The sequence below is a fragment of the Aulonocara stuartgranti genome, assembly GCF_965226115.1.
Source record: "Aulonocara stuartgranti genome assembly, chromosome: 7".
Classification (NCBI taxonomy): Eukaryota; Metazoa; Chordata; class Actinopteri; order Cichliformes; family Cichlidae; genus Aulonocara; species Aulonocara stuartgranti.
The window spans coordinates 47,863,602-47,889,243 of NC_138945.1; the positions used below are offsets into that span (position 1 = coordinate 47,863,602).

Genomic DNA, 25,642 nt, shown 5'->3' on the forward strand with positions numbered 1-25,642 from the left:
TGACTTTAGCCATAAAACAACCAAATGATGCTAATGCATGCTGATTGAACTGTTAAAGTTAGTAAAATCTTACCACTAGAGTTCATCAGATTGTAGATTACAGTAAAATACATTCTGTTTTCTTACACCTCCCAGTTCACCTCACTCACCCCCAACCCATGGTTGCTCCTCCCTCAAACTGGTTTCTGGCAGAGGTTTTTTTTCCTGTTAAATGGAAGGTTTTCCTTCCCAGTGTCACCAAGTGCTTAATCATAGGAAGTCACCTCGTTTTCTCTGTATTTTTGTAGGGTCTTTATCTTAAAATACACAGCACCTTTGTGTGACTTTTTGGCACTGTATAAATTGAATTGAATTGAATTGGATCATCGTAGCTACAGTTTAGCTTAGCGGTCAATATGTGTGCATGTTTATTTACTCTGGAGGAGGCTGTAAAACGTTTTGATGAAGTCTAATTTGGGTCAAAGGGTCAGTGAGCTTACTTCTGTTCTTGAGTATATCCTGAACTTTTCTGTCAGCACGCGTTGCTGTTTTTGTCCCTGTTAGCTGTAACTCTCATACAATGTGAAAATGTAATCAAACTGTTTGTCAAGGAAAGAGTGTGAGTTTAAGGACGTCCTTTTGGTGGCCAAAGGTGATGCTATCAGAAGTTGGTTCTTGAAGTTCACTACTGCTGTTGGCTTGGTATCTGAAGTCAAAATAAAGATGCGTGGTTCTTGGTGCTGTGATGTCCCTCAAACTCAGAGAAAAGCATTTTACTACAAGGGCTGGCAGACCTATTCACCTTCGTAATACATAAATGTTACTAAAATGTAAACAATGATTTTCTCTTCAAGGTTTGGGTATTGAAAAATTGAATGAAATCAAATTTAGATATAGTGCAGCCCATTAGCTATAATAGCTTCTTTTGTTTCCATAGCAGATCAATTTACTTTTCTTAGTGACTTTTTTTAAACGGGGGGCGGGGTCACAATTAAATGCCAGGCTGCGATTGGCCGAGAGCCAAGGTACACGTGCTCCTTCTCCACGCCTGCTCTCTGGGAGTAAGAGCCGAACAACAAGCTCGAGCCGCCGTAGCAACAACGTCCAGACTGTCGTTGCACTCTAACCGTACAGTTGTCCATCAAACTAACAAACTACAGCTATTTAACGGCTGACAAAAACAAGAAGTATGAAGGAACAGACGCGGTTTTTCCTTTGGCTGCAACTTTTTACAGCTTGTCTGGTGTTTGGGGTAAACGGTAAGTTACCTCTCTCTGTTTTAACATTTGTTCTATTACTACCAGTCTTTACTGTCAACAGTCCTTACTGCTCAGACCGCAGCCCACAGTGTCCAGTACCGTGACTGTTTCAGTTGAGTTGGTTGCTTGCTTCCCCTCTCGTCACTTCTGATTTTACACAGTATAAATTAGTTGTTGACACCTCAGTTTTTTTCCCCTATCTCCCCCCTTTTTGTGCGTGTGTGCGCGCGCTAATCACACCCCGGCACAAGTGGTGCCTTCACTTCATCGCCAGAATAATGGAGCTGTGGGCATTTGTAGGTGCAAGTTCAAGCAATCCTTGAATAAGTGGACAGGACGTGTGGGAATGTGGTGAGTGGGACACTGGCTGGTTGTGAAACGGGAGGATTGCAGTTGTAAGGATAATCACATAAAAACAACTAAGCGTCTGTAGCTGATGAGATCTAAATGTGTTCCAGGTTTTGTATGGTTTACAGAGTCAACGCTTGGAGGCATTCATGTGCGCATTGACAACCCCCCCCCCCCCCCCCTTTTTTTTTTATTTTTATTAAAAAGAGAAGCATCACACACTTACGGTGGCTATTATACTTATCCAGTGTTAACCTTATGCCATTGGCGCTTGTCTTTGTTTGCTTTTCCACGCATCAAATACATTTAGGCCGATGGACAAAAGCTGAAATGGCCTGACTTCCACTGCCTCCATTTCTGCTCACACACAAATGGAAAAGGAGTCACATGTGTTTTCCTTGGTATGATGGTGTATTTTCCAAATGTGAAAAAAGGAAGAAAAAAAAAGGATCATTTTCCACCATTTGCATATTGAAAAAAAAGGGAAATTCATAACTTGGATTACTGTTGTGTAATAGTACATTGCTTTCCAGATTAAACATTTTGATTTATAGTCTATTCAGCTGTCAGTGAGCCACTGGCTTAGTCCTCCTGAGGGATTGAAACTCAGTATCAGAGCAGGTCAAAGCAGTTTCTTCTTCTTTACAGATGTATTTGAAAATATGTTGGAAAGCATAAAAATAAACTAATAAAGAACAGAGTTAGATTGATTTGAAAATAGAAGCGTAGAAGTGGCTACTTTTTTCACAGTATAGCATGACTGTTGTACTTGTCATGGTTTCACTATCTGCCTAATGCTTCTGTGTCAAGAGTTTTTCCTGCCTTTTGACACCCACCAGAGATTTTGTTCAGAGCCAGAGGTAAATCACCAGCATTGTACTTTTTAAATTGCAGTTTACTAATGCATAAACCATGCTTTTCTTTGTAAGATAGTTAGAAATATCAGGAAATTACACTTTTGTTTCCTGTCAAAGTAGCAAAGACTCATTCGCTTTACTGAAGGTGGACTGAACTAGCTGTTATGTGTAAGTCTCCCCTCAAATAGCTGTTTTGAGCCAGAAGAAACAGAGTGTGCCTTGGCTGTGTCTATGGTGCTTGTGTTTGGTGACGAGCCAACATGAATCCTATAATAGATACTTTATGCATTATGCTTTGCTTATAATATAACATCCGAACTACACATTGTGCTTAAGTGCTTCTTAGTGAGTTTTATTGTATTGTTTTGTAGATTTAGTGCTTTCGCTCATCAATTGTGTGGAAACACATGCTGTGGAAAAAGCAAGACATAATTGAAGATATGTTCTGTTTGGTAGTTAAGAGAACCATATTTTTTCTGACTTGAAGGATAGTGAAATTAATGGATAATAAGCAACTCCTCTTACTTATCCCAGGTGCAGTATTGCACAAATGTTTCATGAACATTTCTACGTCTGTTGCTAAAACCGAAATGAATGAAGTGAAGTGCACATCTCCGTGTTCTCTTAGTCCTCAAGACTGACAGACAGGACAGCTGCAGAGAAAAGGTGTAGTTAACCCAACCACAATGTGAAGTCAATTTTCCAGATCCTAGCGTGCCAGCGAACTTCCACCCACACCAGCGCTTGCTCAAATCTCTGCTACAGACAGCAATGAAGGGGGGGAACTTGTTGCTGCTGTGTCATGCAAAATGTTTAGAGGCCATAATAAGAGCTGAGTGGATTTTTCCCACTCTGCGTTTGACCTGATTAGGTTCATTTCAGCAGGTTGTGCTTTGGTTGTCTTCTTCATTAGCTGCTGATGGAAGACAAGTGGTAAATTGAGTTCTGTCAGAGCTGAGGCAATCTTTTTCTCATGACAAGACCACTTAGGATAGCTGACGGAACCAGGGCTAAATATAGTCAGGACACTGTGTGTGTATGTGTATAACTTGTGCATGTTGGCAGGTGTGTATGAATAATTTCCTTTTACAAATTTTCTTGTGAGTCTGAGATAATTGCTAATAGATCAGGTAGATATTGGTCTTACTAAATGTGAGATATCTGATCTCAACAAGGAGTTTAATTTCCTGTTAAAGTGATGATGTTCCTTCTTCGAAGTTGCAGAAAAAAAATCACGAAGAGATTTTCCGGAATAATTTAGTTAGGATTGTTTTTATTTATGTATATATATATATATATATATATTTTTTTTTTTAATTTTTCAATATTTTTCTGCTATTAATATTAATTAACATCTTATTTTGTATTAAAGAACATATAACCCATGGAATATCTTTTATTGTATATTGACCTTCTGGACTTCTTTACACACTTTCTGATTGCATCATTACTACTTTTACCCAAGTATCTTTTTCCAGCCCATTCTCACTTTTTCTGCATGGTTGTGTTGAAATAATAATAGTAATATAAAAGAAACAGCTTTTCATAACAGTGCACATTGGATTTATTACCTTTTCATATATTTTGGTCTGACTCTGCTAAAAAGGTTCTACTTACTTAGTAGTTAGTTGTTGTTGTTGTTATTGGCTAACAACTTGTGATTGAAAAGTTGCTACCCAGTGAGCATACCCTGGATAAACTTTTTGGCTTTTAGAATGAGCATAACTAAATTTACTGGATGGATAGATGGACTATTTTCTTTTTTCTTTTTTTTTTGCTTTTTAATATAAACTCACCAGGAAAGTGTTTCCCATAGACTTCTATAGGACTGGGAATATTTATGAAAACTCATCAGTTTCTCCCTTGATGGCCATGAAAAAGTACAGATTTAAGACAGTTCAGTTTGGTTCACTTTTCACAATCTACATCCGTGTTTTATACACATCCTTTGTCTTGGGGGACTGGCATGGCTGTGCATTGGTCCAACACAGAGCTTTGGAGGACAACATCTGTCAGATTTTATATATTCTATGTCCTTTTTTTTTTTTTTTTTTTTGCTTTTGGAGTTTATTCATCTCCCTTGGGGACAGGACAGGCTCTTTCTTTCTTTCTTTCTTTCTTTCTTTCTTTCTTTCTTTCTTTCTTTCTTTCTTTCTTTTTTTTTTTTAAATTCCATATGAATTTTGAATAGCTTCCTTAATCAATGTTTCATAACAATATGGAATATCATCTAATTCGGGACACGTTATTAGTGTCTGTCGCCCCACTTTCCAATCTGCCATGCTGAATATTTTACACGCTGTCTTTTGTGCATTCAGCACTGGAGCCAAGTAGAAAATTGATGGGATTTGCATCCAAGATCAGGAGTTGTTTATACAAACTTTTTGTATTCATATGGTCGGAGAAAAGAACGCCAAATTATTGACGGTATTGCCACAAAGGTTACATCTCCAATGAGTAATCCAGTTAAGACTGTTGTTACTATGGAGTTATTATCTCTATTTCAGCTGTAGTCAGCTACAGACGAGCGTGTTGTTTTGTTGATGGTGCATGACTCGTGTGTGCCTGTGTGTTTGAGTGTGTATTTTTAGCGGCTGGCCTTCGTTGTTGTTTTCTTGGGAGCAGTAGCAGATGGCTGTGCTCTAGAATAGCAAATGCAGATTACAGAAACCTCACCTGCAGCTGGAGTCCCGCTGATTCTTAATATTGAAAAGGCTTGGGTTATCACAGGACCTTCTTTGGGCAGCCATAACACATCCACTTCCTGTGTGTTTAGGTTTCCCCTGCTTGCTCCTTGAGCACTCAGTACTACAGGAATTTTTATTATAGTTCAGCACATCCTTAACTGTTTTAACAAGGGTTGGACGTGTGTGTGTGTGTGTGTGTGTGTGTGTGTGTGTGTGTGTGTGTGTGTGTGTGTGTGTGTGTTTGGACATGATGTAAGCTTTTCTCCTTCTGGTACACTGAGTTCCCACACTCGCCTGCCAGCCTGTATGACCTGGCATGCCAGTGTGTGGACGTCAGAGCAGCGTACAGCATGTTTGCTGTTTTCAAACCCCAGGACCTTTTCAGTCCAGTTGTTAAGACCAACACCATTAGCCATTTCTGAGTCCAAATGGTCCTCCAATTCCCAATAGAAAATGAGCACTGAGACGCCATTGAAAGTTTAAAAAATGGTCTGAATTCTTTTAGCTCCATTAGAACAATCAGCGTAGCTGTTCTCCTAGGTGTTATAGTAAACTAAACCAAGGCTTGCTAGGTTTAGTGGCATGAGACGTTAACGGTAAATGAACCAGTTAGTTAACGTGTAAAGATGATTGTATTTAAATCTGTTTTTTGTAGATTTGTATGATATTTGAAGGTGAGCCTGTTTTTGATGTAAAGGTTAAGTTTTTTTTTTGTTTTTGTTTTTTGAAAGTACAGCACTTATATAACTTTGCATGTAAACAAAGCCAGAAAACGAAATACTAGTAACATTTGGAGGGTTCTCAATAGAACTACATGTTGAGGGTCCACAGTGGACGAGTGCTTATGGCATATGGCAAGAACACAAAAAACAAAACAAAAAACCCCACAGAGAACGCCTGAGATCCATGACATGATCTCATGTTAATATGTTGCTGCATGGTTTGGTATTAGCATGATATCCACAGTGAAACATTGACAGCATCATGTTGAAATGCTGTGAGCCTCACACAGTCGAGGAGATGCCTGGGTCCAGAAATGAGGTTGTTATATCGTCAGTAACACACTGGTATCAGTGCCTTGCTGCATTCTGTCCTGCACTAAAACAACTTCTCATGTCCGCTTCTTTTTTCTGTTCTGTTTTTCTGTTCTCACCATGCATATCAACAGTATGGAGACATTACCTTTGAGATTATTGACTTCCAAACCCCTGACCTCTGACAGGTCTCGCTCATTCTTTGCACTTAACATACAGCTTATGAGACTAATCACCCCTCAGACCACAGTCAAGTTACTTCCATATGGCTGCAGATAGCTCCTGTTTTGAATACATTTAATAAGGTAATTCCTTAATGTCTTTTTAACCTGTCTAAGTGTATTATGTTTTGTGCACCACTGTTTTTTTTTTTCTCCAAGTCTCCTTTGATAACTCAGGGGTAATTTGGATGAAAGAAACTTTTTGCCCTTGGCTATGTGTATTTTGTGCACAGCAAATGGCATGCTCTGTGCAGTCCCCACAAATGATTAAGTTTGGAATACAAATGGATCGGACATCAGTGCGGAGGCCAGAGTTTTATGTTACCTCAAGAAGACAGAGGAGTCATTTGAGGACATTAGGAATGTGGTGGACAAACTGAGGACTCATTAAGTGTCCTCAGTTTGTCCACCACATTCCTAATGTCCTCAAATGACTCCTCTGTCTTCTTCCTCATTCAAGGTGCACATTAAATGCAGTAAGTCCAAAAAGTCCCTTGTTGTGGAGCCTACTCATCCTTGTTAAGTGCTCATCTTCTTTCCAGTCTATCCATCTGAATTGTATAGTGATCAGAGGGTACAGAGGATTGACTGAGATTGCTGGTTAACTGTAAAGGTTCCTCCTTCTGTGATGTGGGAAATATCTGTTGGTCCCCCCCCCCCCCCCCCCCCAAGTAAACACAACACTTATCACAGACGCTCATACCAAAGCCAACTCCCTGTTTGGACCTCAATCTAGGGCTGGGGCATCATGGGAAAGGCACAGACAGTGACTCATAAAAAGTGAGAGAAACAATGCCCTGTGGAATTGGGTTTTCCAGCCAAACATCACTCCACATACCTTCCTGATCTGTCACTGTGGTTTAGATTTAGTGGGGCACCATGTTGGGTACTTGTAGAAGTGGTGTACTTTTTTGTTTTTTCACTGCATTAATAACTGTAGCAAATATTATGCATCTATATCTGTACTCTTGTAGTACAGAAAACATTTACTTAAACATATTTTTAAGATTTAAGTATCTTGGAAGAGTATAACAGAGCTTGGGGTTCATGTGGTTGCATTTGCACAGCATATAACAATATGTTATATAACTGGTTAAGTTCAGAGCCATGACTTGTTTGCTTTGTGACTCTTCAATTTCATTATACTTAAAATGAATAGGTGTGAACAACAAAAGTTTCACTCATTTCACTCATCAGTAAAGTGACTTTTACTGACAACGGTGTCATTGTAGGGATTTTTTTCAGGTTGGGTCACTGCCTCTTTGCGGACCACATTAACTTGATGCGTCATTAATTTCATTTCCTCAATACACCCAGGCAGATTTTCAGCTGAATAAGTCAAATCATACCACAAACAGACAGATAAAATGCCGATGGTTGCAAACTTTATTTGATTTTTTGTAAACATATTTTGTTATTCATTTTTATCTGTTGGGTTTCCAGAGGAAGGGAGGATGTGTTCCTTCCCAAAGATAAACAGGCAGCAACTTTGTTTGATAAGGATTTGTTAGTGCTGCCAGGCAGGCCTGTTTCCTAAGAATCCCACGAGATGTGAAAGCACTCAAGGGCCGTGACACTGGATGCAGCACAGATAACCCGGGATATTCGTGGACTGGGCACTTCATGGATAAACAGTCAAACAGGATGTTTGTAAAATGGATCTGATTCTTGCAATTCCCTCAGTGCTGTTTGCTGGTAATAACAAATGAGGTCCATATTGTCATAAGTGACTACGCAATACTCAGACTACACAATATTCATTTGTGCACGTTGAAGAGTAGTGCTTCCGACGTTGGCTAGAGTTTGCACTGAATAAGTTACTCTGTGTTTTGTTTTTGTTTTTAAGAACAACTAAGGATGTGTGTGATCACATTAGAAGCATGCGGCCTTGCGCATTAAATTTAGTCTCTCCAAAATACCATTTTTAGCTATGGCCCTGTGGCCTATGATAATTATACCCTCAGCATAGCTAAAATGCAGTTCTTTAACTTTATATTAGAAGGCGGGGAAAAATATTTATTCCCTCCACCAAAACACAGGGTCAGAACTCCTTTCTTAGCCTGTATGGCAGACTCTGTGGTGATTAAACCACTAGTTTGTCTCAAGGGGTCCAACCTCAGTTTCCTTAACAATTATCTAAATGATGATAAAGTGTTTGCTAAAAAGGCATCTCTGTCTTCTTGGGTGTTATAAGACGCTAAATCATTGACTTCCTCTGTATTATTCGAAGTGTCAAAATAGCTATATAGAGTTGTCATTTTTAAAGTTGATTTCCAAAATACTATGTATCAATTTGCAGAAAATTGTCATTACATGTGGTTTGTTATTTAAACCCTATAAAGGGCTGATGGCTGTGTAAGATGCTTTCTCGCTAAGTTTGCTTTAGGAGGAGGAAAAAGCGCTTTGATAGAGCATGCAGGAAGTAAAATACCCATTTGCTCATTGTTAATTCACTGTACTTTTTTCACTGGTGTAATTCTCAAATAGACGTAACATATAGTTTGAATTAGAGGCGTCCCTTTTTTGTTGGACTAAAACTCTGCGAGTAAATCAGACCTGATTCAGTCATGATGCTCTTAAAACACCACAACAAACCCTCTGTTTCTTTTTTCCCCCTCCGCCGAACACTAACTGACATGATTTCCCTCATGCCCAGAGAGCAGCCAGATTGTCAGGTCCAGGCTTGGCAGCAGTTACACTCTGGTAGAAGCATCCAGTGTTTGTGTGGTGTTTACAGTGTAGTGATGGCTTACTCAGCTTTTTAAAACCCTCACTTCCAGCCTGCAGCATGGTGTTTACTCTTCAGAAACACAATATGGGAATAGAATGGAAATATGATAACAGAACAACATCATTTTAGTTGTTTAATTGTTGTTACACTCTTACTGAATGGCTTCAGACTATAGTTGTAATGCTAAAAAATGAGCAAAAATTTAATATTAGTAAAAACATGTATAGTGGCTCCATAGTGTGGTGGTTTGCACATACACCTAACAGTGAAGGATCCCTGTTGTAAGGAAGACGAGACCAAAAAATCCAATTGGGGTTGTGTCAGGAAGGCATCTGTTATTAAAAATATGTTAACATATGGAGCTACTCCTTTGTGAAAAGGGGATAGCTTCTTCATTGTAAAGACGCATAAAGCCAATGCTAAACCTGCCTACTGTATGTGAGCATATTTTCTGTCCTGAAATATTCTCCTGGAGATATCAGATGTTTGCTGAGGGGAAAAAGTAAACTGTCAAGCATTTATAAATGTGAAATGAAGCAAATAAACCACCGCTGGCTTCATTAAAAAAAATCAAATTCAATTTCCCCACTAGAAGAACGTACTTTTTTATCAGTTCTTGTGCAGAGTAGTTTATTTTAAATGTAGTACTCAACTTGCCACCGTTCCACTCTATATGCAGGTGATTTCTGTGAGGTGAACGTGTGCACTAATGGTGGGACCTGTGTGACCGGGGCAGGGTCTCCATTCATCTGCATCTGTCCTGATGGCTTCTCTGGAGAAACCTGCAATGAGACTGAGTCTGGTATGTTATGCCTCTGCAGGATGACTGATTCACAGTTTACTGCTTAGTTTTTCCTTAAACATTTTCTGGCATACCCCACTTCAGAAGCCCAAGTTTAATTTTGTTAAATCAAGGTTAAACCCCTTTCATTAAAAAATTACATAGAACACTGCTTAAACTCTGTTAAACTTGGCTCTTTTTTCAATACCCAAAGGACCTTGCAACCCCAATCCATGTAAGAATGATGCCATCTGTGAGGTGACGGGCCACTCCCGCCGAGGTGATGTCTTCAGCGAGTATGTCTGCAAATGCCAGCCAGGCTTTGATGGAGTTCACTGCCAGAACAGTAAGTTTGTGCTCCCTCTTGACTGTTGTAGGTTGCAAATATAAAATACTGGCAGGCTTTTTGTGGGCCTTGTAGAGCTGCTGTAGTGTAATAACTCTACTTAATGAAGGCCAACTATGAATGAAAATTGAAAAAAAATGGATGTTGGAAGAGTTTTTTTGACTTCTACTGATGCTTACTTGTGGAGAAAATTGTAATAAGCAGACCTAAGTCTCAGTGTTGCCACTGTGCTACTATTGTGTGTGTGTGTGTTTGTTTGTTTTTTACCAGCAGTACATACTTTGCCATGCCATTAACTGGCACGTGTAATGACGTCCACATTGATCAGTGTAATGTGATACGCTAACATGGAGACAGCTGCTGTGAGTACTGGCCACCAGACCGACAGTTGTCATCCTTTTTCAGACGTCACTCAGACCAGGTTGCTTTAAACAGGGTCAGCCTGAAAGAGTCGAAACAAGGATGGGAACGTGCTGCGCTCCTGCAGCTGCCTCCACCCCTGCACACACAGACAGATGGTTACTGTTTGCAGGAGAAGGCAGCAGAGTGACAGTTACCACACGTGCTCAAAGAGCTCATTTGCAAGTCAGACCTTCAAAGTGTATTTTTGTGTGAACCTGTGTGCTTTTCTGTCCTAGGTGTCCAAGGTGCAGATTTAAATTCAAAGAAAGGTAACAGTGAAAACAGGAGTGTTTGCTGCACTTTTATCTCTTTTCCTTCTTGGATCCAACTTCTCTCTGTTCGCTCTGGCTGCATGTGGAGGCTGAGGAATTTGGCTACATTCACAGATACACTTATAGACAAGGAACCGCTGAGTTCAGCATTATCTCTAACTCAGCACAAATAGTCCTTTATGAATCAAGGCCAACCACAAAAACAGCAGTGATATCATTTTAGCATTAGATCCACCAACTTTTAATCAGTTCAGCCACCCTGATGGGATGGGTCTTGTTATACTAAAACATTTGCTCAGATATCAGTGAAGCTGTGCATCATTCCCGCTGAGTCAATTAGGTTGCTTCCAAGTTCTCATCTATTTTAATTTACAGTCCCCAGAGTGTATTTAAGTTCAAGACATTCTTTTTTTCATTTAAGAAACCATAGCCAAGGAATCTGTTTCTGTTTTCTTTTCCCCTCAAAAACCACAAATCACAGCTCATCAAAATCTATACATTCACAAGTCATTTGGCAGTTAATGTTAGCTAAGCTGCCAGAGTATGAGCCCTCCATGGGGCAGGCATTTACACTAATTAGATGATGCCTCAGGGATAATGAGGAGTGGAATTTATTTGACCATGTCTGTTTGAGAGCCCCCCTGAGGACTGCTGGGTCATAAAGGTCCCCCTCATTTTACAGCTTCTGATGACTTGTTTGACAGTTTAAGTGCTCTAAAATATGTCTGTGTGTGTGGGCAAGGAGTAACTACCATGGCAGCCAGCTCCTATGGTTTGTGTGAAGCAAAAGGAGTCTGGAAGAAGAAAACCGGTGACTGTGGTGAACCCAGGGATGTAGTGTAGTTAAACATTTAGCCAACATTCTCACATTCACTTCACACTTGCACATTCAGACAGAAATATGAGGCCAGAACTTCAGAAAAATAAAATATTCAGAAATGTGAGGCTGTATAGGATTGGTAATGCATGGGAGTCTGTGATTGGAGCGATGGTGCTAATCAGAAAGCAGTCAAGCTCAAAGCCTGACAAGCAGGTGTCAGCAAACTGGAAGCCAGATGTAGGAGATGATGTTCGCACACAAACTACTGCATGGAAAAAAAATACTATAAATAGAAACAGAAAAGAAGTGGAAGATTGGCTGATCGGGGAATGGGGGGTACAAAATGGCACCATTCAACTCCACTTCAAGATTCGCAGCCTAAAATTATTTTGAGAAACACATCAAAGGAACAAGAAATCTACTGGAAAACAGCTTAATCACGTGTGGGCTGCACATCCCACATGAACAGCCGCACGCAGCTCATGATCTCATGTACAGACTGTTTAGCATACACTTACACACACACACACACACATGGTTTATCCCTCGTGCCAGTCTAGCCAACAGAAAGTGGCGGTCCATGCTGAGTGCTAGCAACGTCAGCGCTGCTTCTGTTGCCGGGTGAAAAAGCGAACATGGAGGCGGAACAGTGAATTAAGTCTGCCCTCCTTACAATGTCACACTCACTACTCAGGTCTGACTGCAGCAGTTCTGATTGTCCTATCAAATTGGCCTAAAAGCCTTTATGGGTTGTACAGAATTTGTGTGTGTGTGTGTGTGTGGTGGCGGGGAGGGGGTGGGGGGTTATAGAGATGCAGAGAGAGAGAGAGAGAAGGATGTTGAATGCTTTTCACTTCAGACCGAAGCAGATTAATGCAAACAGTACGGGAAAGAGTCTTTTTCTTCTTACAGTCTTTAAATCCCACATTTCCGAACAGTTATTCCGACTTCTTGGAAATCAGTGCGGAGGCCAGAAAAGGGTGTGTCTATGAGTGTTCTGATCTCTCATTTGTTTTGGGAGAGTTTTCAACTCCTCCCAGGATGTGGTGGTGCGGACAGTCTGGGACACATGCCCCCTGTGGAATACAGGGTGTGTGTTTCATGTGTGTTTGTGCCGTCGTGAACTCTGTTGTGCCTGGCATATATTTTTTGGTTCTTTACAGTCTGCATTTAAGAAACCCTGTTGACCTAATAGGAACTCAAAGCAGCTTATGTGGAATCACTACATGCTCTTAAGAATCACGACACAGCTGTCAGGTGTTTTGATAAGAGGCTGAAGCCTCACAGGTAAAAAACAAACAGACTAGTAAAGGTGGGTAGTCACAATTAACCATAGAGGTTGCTTCCATGAAAATAAAGACATTACAGCTTGGATGGATGAAGTGAAGTAAAATTATGTATTTTTTTTATATTAGTTCTTGACATTAAGTTATTTTTAAAGTAAAAGGAATTTGTCAAAAGTAAAACATTCTCCGTCCACTAAATAAGTATACATATTTGAGTAATACTTAAAATTTTATTAAGCGAGTTGGCTTTAAAAAAAACTAGACTTATGGCATTCACCCATGAAGTTATGATAGATTAGAGGAGCCTGCTGTGTTTTTATTTGAAATTGTAGTGAGTCGAGTGGCTTTGCCCAAGATCCTCAAGAAAGTACACCAACCACATTTGTGTAAATATGTAAATATAATGTGGTGTTTAACTTTAGATTACTTCTAACTTTAGAAGGGTTTTGCAGGGAACCTTGAAATCCGTCAAACTTCCCCTTCTCTTTTCTTTTTTCTTTTAAGCCACAAGGACATGAAGTCATGAATAATGAATACATCATACAAGAGTGTGGAGATGCAGTAATATAGATAGTAAAATGTTTCACTATAGAAGCTTTGGTGTTATGGTGGGACAGACTGTTATAGGCTGTGCTATAACAGTCTGTTCAGTTCACAGCACACAGAAAATAACACATTTCAGCCTTTTTTTAAAATTTAATAATGCCACTGGGGTTAAGAGCAGCTCTTGGTTACTGTACCATGGCAACAGTATGAGAAGTGATTAAAATATGTAATCTTGTCACTTCATGTTGGCTTTAGTTTGAATAAATGACTTTGTTCCTGTTTAATAGTTGTGCTAAATTTCATAAAAATCATAAGGTCGAACGTTGCTAGCATTTATACTGAGTTTAGCAGTTTCATATAAATAAGTTTCAGAAGGTTCTTAAGTAACGTCCTTGGTGTGTTGCTACTCTTTGTCTTTGTGGAGAAGGGTTTCTGTTTTGTTGTAAAATCACATCAATCGTTTAGTTTCAGAGCTCACTTTGAGAACCTTGTAAGGTCTAGTCTCACACTGTGAGGTATGGAGAACACGACACTTTTAAAAGAGTAACTCCAAAGCAGGTTTGGACTGTCAGATGCAAGCTGGCACCTCATCCCACTCTGCTGCAGCACAGATCCAGGATGCAGGCAGCTTTGGTGATCACCACAAAGCGCTGCCAGCGGACCTTGGCTGTGCTTCGATCAGGGTCAGATTTCAAACAAGCCACGTGAGATCTCTATTGGTTTTCGCTTCCTGCTGAGACAGATATTGACACTCTAAATATTGTGCTAGTGTGCCGTTTCCCTTAAACGTGATAGGGTTTGTTGGATCCCAGCCATAGAGAGCTGGCCTGTTTAGCTACCACGCACTCGTCCCACTAAAATCTATATGTACAAACAGTTAGCTGATACTGGGATGCTACTACACACAGAACAGTCAGTATTGTTTTTCTTTTAGTCGTGCAGGTCATACATTTTGCAACATTTCCCTTGCCTGTTTTCTCCCTCTCTTCTTTCCTCCCCCTTTTATCAGATAGATGGATAAATGGATTAGCGCCTGGATCTGACAAGGCTGTGTGGTCCTCCTGGTCCTCAATCCTCTTACAGGAGGAGGGCCACCAGCTGACGCTCCTCAGAACTTGACAAGAGTTTGTCTTACTAATGTTGTCTGGTTTGTTTTCTTTGAAACCTCACAGATCATCTCACTTATTTGTGACAAGAACTCAGTTTGTCCCCACAAATCCTCTCGCCCCAGAAAACAGCTGTCTGATTTTAAATAAGTTTTAAAGTAAATAAAAATGGAAGATTGACCTTTAACTTTTGACTGTTTCTACCCATGAATTAGCAAAGTGCAAGTATTCATACACCATGTGCTACATTCATCCTACACATTTTATTTTATTTTCCTTTTTTCTGTTTCTGTAGTTTCGAATGTTGTAACGATCCAGTGCATGTAAAAAAAATAAAACAATAATAATAATAAAAACAATTATGCTGTAATAAATTGTTATAGTAAAATGTAAAAGTGCTCTGATACAGGAAATACCAGCATGCCTGGATATAGACAGAGGTAGCTGCTAACATTTTTTTTTCACAACAACAAAGTGATCTAAGAGGCTATTTGCAACATGCGTTTAAAATATTCAGCTGCTAAAATAGTCAGTTTTATGTGATGAGCTCCCCGAGCTAGAAGTGTCACAGCTGTGGACCTCATTATCCAGAGTTTGCGGATGCACATTTCAAAATGACTATATATTCCTCCTGTGACGTTTGAAAATGAATGTTTGGACACAGAGCTATTTATAGAGAGAGCATGTGGGCAGGAAGATGCTGCTGTGTGTGCGTGTTTGTTGGTTAGAAACATTACATCAATGTGCTGAGTTGTTTGCGTGCATTTTCCTGCGTAATAACAAGCACTCAGGATTAAAGCTTTAGAGATTTGGTCTGAAATTCTGCTTTTTGTGTGCAGTCATCTGTACAACCAGCATCATTTGTGCCTTGGTCCTGAATGTGGTCAATATAGAGTGCCTTCAGTGCCGGTTTAGTCACACTGACAGTTGTGGTGGGTGAGATGAAAAGGAGTTTAGTCCCATTTTCATTCTGCTGATTTGTCCCCCTCTCCGTGTTACAGTTTTTAAATGGGACACATAATGTTTGTAAGGGTACCATCAAGAGGTGATGCAAAGAATTACAGCAAAATGAACACATTCAAGGCACTGAAATGATTCTCCAGAAGATCATCTATTCTACTTTGAGCATCCAGAAATGGAGTCAGAGATTTCCTATAATGACACATTTACTTCTGGGAGATTTGTTTTATAATCTACACCTAAAACACACGATCTCATGTGCAGTAGTCTCTTTGATGTCAAATATATCTGTCAAGTTTGCATTTTCTGACCTAGGACTAAGCTCGTCTCACTAACCTCTCTACAGCTCCAGTTCTGCTGGCACAGCATGAGGTGACCTTACTGTAAATCAGATGATTGAATATTGAACTCTGTTTCTCAAGCATGATATGCAGCTCACTCACACTTCTAACCATAATCTGCTTTTAAACTTACCTATAGTTGACCTGTCCTGTAACAACACTGACTGTGATTTATCTCCCTGTAGATGTAAATGACTGCGCTGGACAGCCATGTGAGAATGGCGGTACCTGCAGAGACCTGGATGGAGATTTCAAATGCCACTGCCCTTCCCCTTATGTAGGAAAACACTGCCAACTTCGTAAGTGTCAGACAAGCACTTGGTATGACAAAATGCTTTGAGGGATAAATAGCTAAAAAACAAAGACATTTTTTAGATGGCAATAAAAAAACTCCATATCTTCTTAGCTTTAATATTGCTAATGTAACAGAAGCACTGTGATTAAAGGAAGTGCACGACACTAAAGAGGATAGGGGATGGTGGCCAAGCTGCTGGGGTTTTATGATGATCAATGCTCAACATAAAGATGGTCTGTTCAAAATGCGAAATCAATGCTTTGTTCAATTAGGCTGATTCAGTGCTCTGCATCCCTAATGATTTTATGGTTCAGGCTAGTAAAAGTTATGCATACACATCACGTGTGTGAGACCAGATACTGACTTTTTACATGCCTCTCCATTGGTGACCGTCAGATGCAGAATTTTGGGGGGAGTTCTTCATCCCTTGAGCCAATTCTTCTGAATATGATACTTGAGAAATGTGTTGTTGGTACTGATTTGATACAGACATTCACTTGGACTTAATAAATAAATAATAAACTAATTTCAGTTTTGTTGTCAAAGAAAACACAATTTTGGTTATAAGTGAAGAATTAAAAAGCAACAGCAGAAAATCTTCTATAGAGCCTCTAGCTGCCAATTACATTACCAACACAGACATGTCACCTATATAAATTAGGTTGATTACTAGTACAGGTGGATGCTGGGGTTGTGAAGGAGTTGAATCAGCAGGTAGCCACGCAGGGCAGCAGCACTGCTGACATATCAGACCCCAAGACTGGTATGATACTGGGGAGTGAGGCGTAGTAAAAGTAAAACTATCTCATAGGCTTCGCACCACGTGAAGAACGTGAAGACTGCATTGTGACATAATGTTTATTCAGCTCCATATCTCAGAAACAGAAATGAAATGGAAATAAACTTTAACCTAACTCCAGGCTCTTTCTTCAGGCTGTATTTCTCTTCTCGGCATGGAGGGAGGGGGCATTGCCGAGTCACAGATCTCAGCCTCATCAGTCCGCTACAGCCTACTGGGCCTGCAGCGCTGGGGCTCTGAGCTTGCCCGCCTCCACAACAAGGGACTGGTTAATGCCTGGAGTGCTGCTGCACATGACAAGAACCCATGGATACAAGTGAGAATAGTTATACAGTAGATTATGAGTGTAACGCAGGCAGTTAGAAAACTGACCATGTAGACTGACAATAATAAATAAAGGCTGGTGAGAAATTAGGGTCTGGAATCATCGAGATTTAGAACAAATGCATTTCAGTCATAAACTTTTAACATATTCTCACAGTATGCAGAGCTTTTTGTTTGGACTGCTTCATTTTACCTCTTATGTTTTTGAGATTTTGAAAACTATTTGATTTAAAGGGAAGGGAGACTCATCTTACCATCATCCATTTCTACATTTCCAGATCAACATGCAAAGAAAGATGCGCTTCACAGGAATTGTGACACAGGGCGCCAGTCGCATGGGCACAGCTGAGTTTATCAAGGCCTTCAAGGTGGCCTCCAGCCTGGACGGCAGGACATACACCATGTACAGAACAGATGGACAGAGAAAAGACTATGTAAGGCAACAGAAGAATAAAGCACACAGTATTCTAGTTGAAAAGTCTGGTTTCCATTGCTTTATGTTAGAATTGCAGTAACTGTTCCAAACAAGACAGATTCCACAGTGATAAAAGACTTTCCTTTACAAATAAATAATATATCACACATCACACAGATAAATCTGGTAATACTCTACGGTTACTATAATGCCACACTTTTGACTGCATCAGCTTGAAAGCAGAAGTTTATTCAAGATAGGTCACAAAGCTACTAACAATGGTTGCTAACACTCACCTGATGGTGCAGTTGACACAGTTTGCTTGCTCCCACCTCTCTCCTAGATTTTTGTGGGGAACATGGACAATGACGGCACCAAGACTAACATTTTTGACCCCCCGATCATTGCCCAGTACATCCGCATCATTCCCGTTGTGTGTCGTAAGGCTTGCACTCTGCGCATGGAGCTGGTGGGCTGTGAACTCAACGGTAAATTCACAAAGAAAACATCCGCTGTACACATGCCGCGCACACATGTTAAGTTCTCAGTTTATTGAGGTTTGTTAGTGACTGAAAGAAGCTTTTTAACATGCAGGCTTAATGTGGGAGGAAGTTTTCAGGAAGGGAAATCCAACAGCCTTTTTTCTGCTGGCATTTATCTCCTATGTTTTGTCACTAATTATTTCAGTTTTGCATTGAGCGGTTAATTATGATCAAACGATGTCATGCGCAGGGTAATACTCTTTGCCAGCTCTGAACGCAGCTGTGTGCTGTCTGAGTCTAAGATGTTCCCTAAAGAATTTATTAAAACCATATGATTATATATACCGCAACATATTGGATGCTAATTGGTAAAAGACTCATCATATTCATCGTCCCAATGTTGTCACCCCAGGAGGCTGATGTAACATGTGGTTCTTTGAAGTCTTCTGTATTTCAGTAGAAGCATATTCATCTTTCTTTTCCTTTTATCATTATCATGTAGTTCCTTCAGTCTTGCTGGCCTCGTTGCACTGTCAGACATCTGTTTCTCTTTGTTGTCTCTTATCAGTGTGTGTTCTTCTTCCACTGAACTTCAGTTTCTGCATGATTCCACAGTTGTGTAACACGAGATCCCGACCAGCATGTGTTTTTGGTTTAATCACTTTACAACATACTAATACTTTCACATTCACTTTAATGCAAAATGCTCATTACCTAATCTAGCACTGTTTGTTTTACATTCACTGACTTGCTTCAACGCTGTTGAGTGAATCAGCTCAACTGTAAAGATGCTGTTTTAATATTCAGGTGCTTGTGCTAAATATTTTTCATGCAGCTTTGACCCCTGTTCATTTAACATGCATGCTCAGCTGTTCCACTAACCCATCACTCATTAAAAGTCTGTTACAGCTTTTAAATATTACACTGAGCTCCACGCATTTTTCTTTTTTTTTAAGGTCTTTATTCTGCACATGTAAAATTACATAAAGTAAGAATACTGTGGACCTCCAGTCACTGTAAAACCTAATGTTCTCCTCATCCAGTGGGTGTTTGTCAGCCTCAGGTGTGATTGGGTAAGAGCAGAGACGTTATAGAACAAAGAAAAGTAGAAATCTTTGGGCCCAGCAAAACCAAAAAACTAATAAGCCATTCATCTTGTTGCATGCTCAGAGTTGAAGCTCATGTAATTTTAAACTGCGGGTTGGTGGGCATAACTAATAGTATTCATAATGAAGATGAAGGCAAGTGTATGTAGTGGGGTTTTTTAGCTTGCTTTATCCTTGGTGTGAACAAACATGGCAGTGCTCTGGTGAGCTGAGCCAGGCACTCCAAGTATATGATTTTATGTCCCCATGAAATTAAAACATTCATTTAGACAAAAGCCCAATGTTGTTAGCCTAAAATGGCAGCTAAATAGCAAGACTGTCTTGTAGAAGAAATGTAGTTGGTCTAAGGGTTAGGTCAATACATTATGAAATATAAATGATTCCAGCCAGCCGCAACAAAGAGTTGAGAAACACCCACATTTTGTCCTTGCTCATTTGTCTGTCGCTTTGCATCACTGGCTGGCCTTGGGCTGCTTCCTCTCCGTCCTCTGTCTATCATGCTTTCTTTCTTTCTTTCTTTCTCTTTCTTTCCATTCCTCTTTTCTCTCTTTCCTTTGTCTCTTCTTCTCTGCCTGGTCTCACCTCCACAGTGTATTCAAACGCTTCAGGTTGTTCAGAGCCAATGGGCATGAAGTCCAGATTGGTGTCTGATCGCCAGATTACAGCCTCCAGCACCTTCCGCACCTGGGGCATTGAGGCCTTCACCTGGCACCCTCACTACGCCCGGCTGGACAAACAGGGCAAGACCAACGCCTGGACTGCTGCTACCAACAACCGATCTGAGTGGATACAGGTGGGAGAAGACTGGCCAGAGTTGCACACTGGTTTTTATTTAATGCATTCTACTCATGTAAAGGTTCTTTTCTTTTGTCTATGACCTCAGGTTGACCTTCAGTCTACCAAGAGGATCACAGGAATCATCACACAGGGAGCCAAAGACTTTGGCTCTGTCCAGTTTGTCACAGCCTTCAAAGTCGCCCACAGTGATGATGGACAGTTGTGGACCATAGTTAAGGACGAGACCACAAAGACAGACAAGGTCGGTCCAACAGCACAGGGGAACAAAATGAATTTAAATGTTCTTCTAATTACTGAGTAAAACTTAACACACCTAGACTGGCCACAACATTAAAACCATCTGCCCAATCTTGTGTACCTTCCAGTCATGGTACCCAAACAGCTCTTACTTTAACCGTGTGTTTTTTGTAATCGGTAAATAATTAAATAAAGCAAAAAACTGAATAACAACGAAATCTGTATTTGATGTACTTGTCTGCATCTGGAGCCAGTTATGCTGTCACTGGGACTGATTAGTCTTCTGTGTGTATTCATTTCCATTACATCCAAAAAATCAATTGATCTGCAGATGCAGGCAGTATACGGCCAGATTAGGTCACACTGAGGCGTGGCTCTGATTTAATCAATAAAACATTTATGACTTTATGATCTCATTTTGAATTTTGTGTTTTATGTTGACAATGGTTTTAGATCCCATGTTCCTTTTTACTTTTGCAACTAAAATATCTTAATGGATCTTAATAACTTTACACAGTAAATTAAGGCGGTTTTACTGTTGCAACAACATGTGAAACTGTTGTGTTAATTAATCACTTTCTTCTCTTCAGATTTTCCCAGGCAACAGCGACAACAACGTTCACAAAAAGAACATCTTTGAGCCGCCGTTCTACGCCCGATATGTCCGCATCCTGCCGTGGGAGTGGCATGACCACATCACCCTGCGAATGGAGCTTCTGGGCTGTGACGAGTAGCGTTGCCCCCCCCCTACCTCCTTTTCTCTACCTCCTTCCCCTCTCTTTGCTTTCCTCCCTTCCCTCTTAATTCCCTCCTTTCTTTCTCCCTGTTGAGCCACACCTGCACTGCCTTGCTCTCAGCCCTAGAGGGCAGCAAACACCAGAGTAGCACACCATGACCTAAACCCTGGCTGGCCGGAGGTGGGAGTTGTTGCCCCTAACCAGTGTTACCAGAAGTCCACGTGTGCCCTCTGTTTTTGTTTCCTGAACTGATCATTCATCTTTTCCACCTGAACCAAATCTGGGATCTTTTCAGGAAGCAGATCTATGGACAGATATGATCCAATCTATTGGCAAAATATAAATAAAATTATTGTGTCCCTAATCCCCGTGTTTGAGGTCAGGGGTAACACGACTGCTGCTGTACCAGTTGGTGCTACCTGGACTCTGATCTTAAATCTGTTCTTTGTGGAACATGGAACCTCCGAGACCCACAGCTGGTGATGTATATACGCTCCATTAAAACAGCTTGCACATATCCTTTAAATGAACCCTTGAGCTCCCCTGAAGAAACACAGAATATATATTATCTTTTGAAGTTACACTGAGGGTTATGGACAAAACTTAATCTGAACATAATATCTAATAATTAATATATGATTAACATATTGGCAAATAACCAGATTTTTTTTAATGTATTTTTATTTGAAAAAACGACCAAATTTACTCACAACAAACTAAAAGCTTGTAATATTTTATTTTGCTTGGCAAAAAAAAAAATATGTGAGACTGGAAATCTCAAGGTCAGTCTTAGAGTAGTACTAGTCTTTCTCACCAGTGGTTTAAAGAGTTAAATTCTTGGTTTGTTACCTTTTGTTCCTTTTCAGGGCTGCTTTAAGATGTTTAATATCTATTTAATATCTAGTTCCAAGCTTTAGTATAGCAGCCACTAACAGAATAGTGTTCCTTTTTTGTACAACAGTAAATTCTTGACCTGGATGCTTCAAATAAAGATGCAATCCACACATATTTTTTTGCCAGCACATCCTCAGGTTGTTGTTGTATTTATAAAAATCTAGTATATGGTGCACTGGTGCTGACACACAGAACAGAAAGAGGAATCAAATGTGTTTAAGTCTCCATCATTACAAACCTATAGAGTCACTTCGCTTGTGATCTAAAATACCTGAGGAGACACCCGGGATCAGATATTTTAAACAAAAGACAGCAGGTTTAAGATAATTAAGAGGTAATTAATATATGAAAGACAAAAACAACACTTTTTTCTTTATTTGCAAATCATTCAAACACATGCTGCAGTCATTAGAGGGGATAAAATTTTTCAAAACATTTAAGATCACTCAGAAAATGTTTTTTGTTTTTTTACAGTTATTGCAGTCTTTCATGTGTTATTAGCTATAGCAGATATATTTTACTTTTATAAAGTCACATTTGTGTTCTGGTTATAAAAGTCTCAGATCTGGACCCCCTACTCAACTTATGTTTTACTGAAATAACAGTATTAAATCTGTAAATATATGTATTACCAGATGCAAGCCTAAAACTAAACGGATGTTGTCTCAGGTCAAGGTAGATCTGCTCCAAATATTCACACAGTTTCACTTTTTTATGGCACTTTTATGTTCGTGTTTTGAAAGTATTAAAAACCAAAAAAAAAACTGTGCTGTGCATTGAAGAACAAACATAGATTTTGCTGTTATGTGTATAGGTAAGCAGCAGAGAAATCAAGTTTGCAGTTCAGTGTCTGTTGGATTAAACTGAGTTTTGAAAGTGGTGTGTGTGCGTGTGTAGGGGGGAAGGGGTTTGGGTTTAACATTCATATACGCAGTACGTTTGTACTGGGATCTGCCTGGATTGGTAGACGCTAATGTTTGCAGCAGATCATTTACTTTGGGTCCAGCATTATGCCTCCAGTTCAAAGCTGCAGCCCTGCTGATAAGATACCAAATTAAAGCTGATTTTAACGCTTCCACTGGACATGACACAAGCCTCCATATCATCAGCTTTCTGCCACCCTGTCACAGTATTCTAAACCTTTCCACCCCATGAATTATGAATTATGGGCTTGTGCAATATTATACTGTGTTAGTTTTGATGACAATAAATATTAATTCAGGATCCCTAAAAAATGCATGAGGGGACAGCAGTGCCACTGAGAGGTCGCGGATAGATGTCGGTGTCAAACACTGTACAGTATTTATTATCGGCGCAGATGATTCCAGGCAGCAGGCAGCCCTCTTATCCACGTCTGCATGCGTTTTATTGGTTAATAGTTGCTCAGTTTAAGTTTCCACTTTACTGGTGACATTTTTTCTAGATAGTCATCAGCATTGAAGTTATAGATATCTTGTTCCCCTGTTCTGGCTTTTTTTTCTGATTGATCAAAAAGAAACTGATGATATTGATGTGTTTTATGTATTATGAGTTACTGACTGTTGACCTCTGAATTTTGGCTGGTTTTGAAGCTTTTAAAAAAAAAAAAATTATTATTCCAGTCTTGTGTTTCTAAGAGGACCTTGTGTTTGGCCTTTGTATCTTTTAAAATGAACGAATAAATAAAGAAAACTGAAAAACTGTCATGGTGAATTGACTGGGGGCTACTTGACTGTTACAGCAGCAACCTTTAAATCTGTCTTTGGGTGGCAGACTTAGGTTATATTATGCTGAATTAATTGGACCTGTTTTCCATTTAAAAAGGTGGCAGATCAAAAGATGAGGAGCGTGGAGGGTTGTTTTTGCCTGTTTAGCATTTAAACACCCCAAGGGTCTTTCTTTTTACCACTCTGCCTGTTTAAATGTATCGTCACCCAAAGAGGGCATGTCTTCTTTTCTCATTACAGCCTGTGAAGGTCACTCCCAAGTAGGGAAATCCCTCTAAGGTTTGACCCACATAATTGCAATCATATGAAAATACATTCACATGGTGACACGGTGGCGGTTAAATTCTTGTCGGTTTGGGCTTTTTTTTTGCTAGAACTGAACAAACAAAAGGTAAATGTTGTGGAAAATTACTCCAGCAAAACCTTCAGATGATTGTTGTTGTGAACTGCTCCTATATAATAAAATTTAGCTGAATACTATGTTTTTTGTGCTTAACCAGTAAATTCTGGCTAATTGTGTAAAAAAAGCAGTAAATCCAGTTACGACCAGCCCTCCCAAGTAAACCAGCTGTTTTCCCTCTGGTCTTGCTGGCAGCTATGGTGTGAGTTGAGAACCTGTCTCTTTGTTGTTGTTTTTTGCCACATATATATACTTTGTTATACACAAACATTTTTATCGGAGGGAATACTTTGCTTTTACAAGTTATTTCTTACTTATTAACCTTTAGAGTACTTTCAAAATCCCTACGTTGATCCTATGTTTTTTTTAATCAGTGAGATTAATGTCTTTGTCAGGAAAGGCCTGAGAACAAAAATGAGTCACAAAAACACAAACAACAGACAAAGAAATGCGGAACAGAGTAAACAATGTGTTAATAAATGCAGTTGAAAGAATGATAAAAACATGAGATGATTAAGCCTATACGTGGGGGCTAAATCTCCAATTCAAGGGCAGTTTGAAGTTGTTGACATTTAAAGGTGCGTGGTATATGAAACCAGTTTTAATGAGTTTAAACTTAAATGAAAGAAGAACTTAATGTGGTTTGAAGACATTATCACAGGGGCTTTCTTGACACAGCATATTTCCACCACCGCTGAAAACCACACTATAAATAAATTGCATTTAACTGGATGCCAATAGGCTTTCTGTTATTTTCTTGAGAACATTAAATATTATATTTCAAGTTGATTATTAATAGGAGAGCTGTGTCATGCTTTTTTTGTTTTCTCCCAAGATGGGCTCAGTTTCAAAGGTTTATCAGTTAAAAGTAGGGCCATCCCCACCTCTTTAATCTTTCTGGAACTGTTTCATAATTTTATGAGTAATTCAAAAACAAACAAACAAAGAGAATCCTGAGAGAAGGAATGAATAGCAGGTTTTTCCAACGTGTATCAAACCTTTTCATGAACCTTATGAACTCTGAATCAAAGTCTACTGTGAACAAAAATGCCTGGGTATTTGTATGACTCAGCAAGAGTAACAACATTTAATTGTAGGATGCTCAGAATTTGTGGCAGAGGTGGAAAATTCCATGTGCTTGATCTTTTCTAGTCTGGGATAAAGGAGTGCTAATTGTATTTAAAAGTATTTTAAAATTGTGAAAAAAGTGCTAATCTCCCCTCTGTTTTCAATCCACCCGATACACTCCAAAACCACTTTAGGTTTGTGATTTTCTCCTGTGTGGCAGTGTGGATCTTCATCATGCAAGAACAGCACAGTCTACAGAGATTTCAGTAATACTGACAATTTTTAATGAATAAGTTATTTTGATTGCTTGTGCCCGATGTACATTTAATTTTTAACAACGAAAATTGATACTGAGAAAAATGGCAGAACTAATGATATAACTTATGGTACTTAGGAGAAAGCTGA

At 39.6% G+C, this 25,642-nt stretch overlaps 1 protein-coding gene across 4 annotated transcripts; it reads left to right on the forward strand.

Annotated features, from left to right (window-relative positions):
• The first annotated feature begins 1,022 nt into the window (after positions 1–1,022).
• mfge8b (milk fat globule EGF and factor V/VIII domain containing b) lies at positions 1,023–23,748 on the forward strand. 4 transcript variants are annotated; one of them, XM_082538384.1, is made up of 11 exons: positions 1,024–1,238; positions 9,796–9,918; positions 10,112–10,243; positions 10,882–10,914; positions 16,162–16,275; positions 17,205–17,386; positions 17,673–17,828; positions 18,153–18,297; positions 19,988–20,190; positions 20,281–20,436; positions 21,023–23,748. In XM_082538384.1, exons 1-11 carry the CDS (start codon positions 1,169–1,171, stop codon positions 21,164–21,166), a joined length of 1,458 nt encoding a protein of 485 aa, XP_082394510.1. In that variant the 5' UTR covers positions 1,024–1,168; the 3' UTR covers positions 21,167–23,748. The 4 variants fall into 4 exon arrangements, with proteins under 4 accessions (XP_082394512.1, XP_082394510.1, XP_082394513.1 ...); XM_082538385.1 differs by having other exon boundaries at positions 1,025–1,238; positions 20,006–20,190; XM_082538386.1 differs by lacking the exon at positions 10,882–10,914 and having other exon boundaries at positions 1,023–1,238.
• The last annotated feature ends 1,894 nt before the right edge of the window (positions 23,749–25,642 follow it).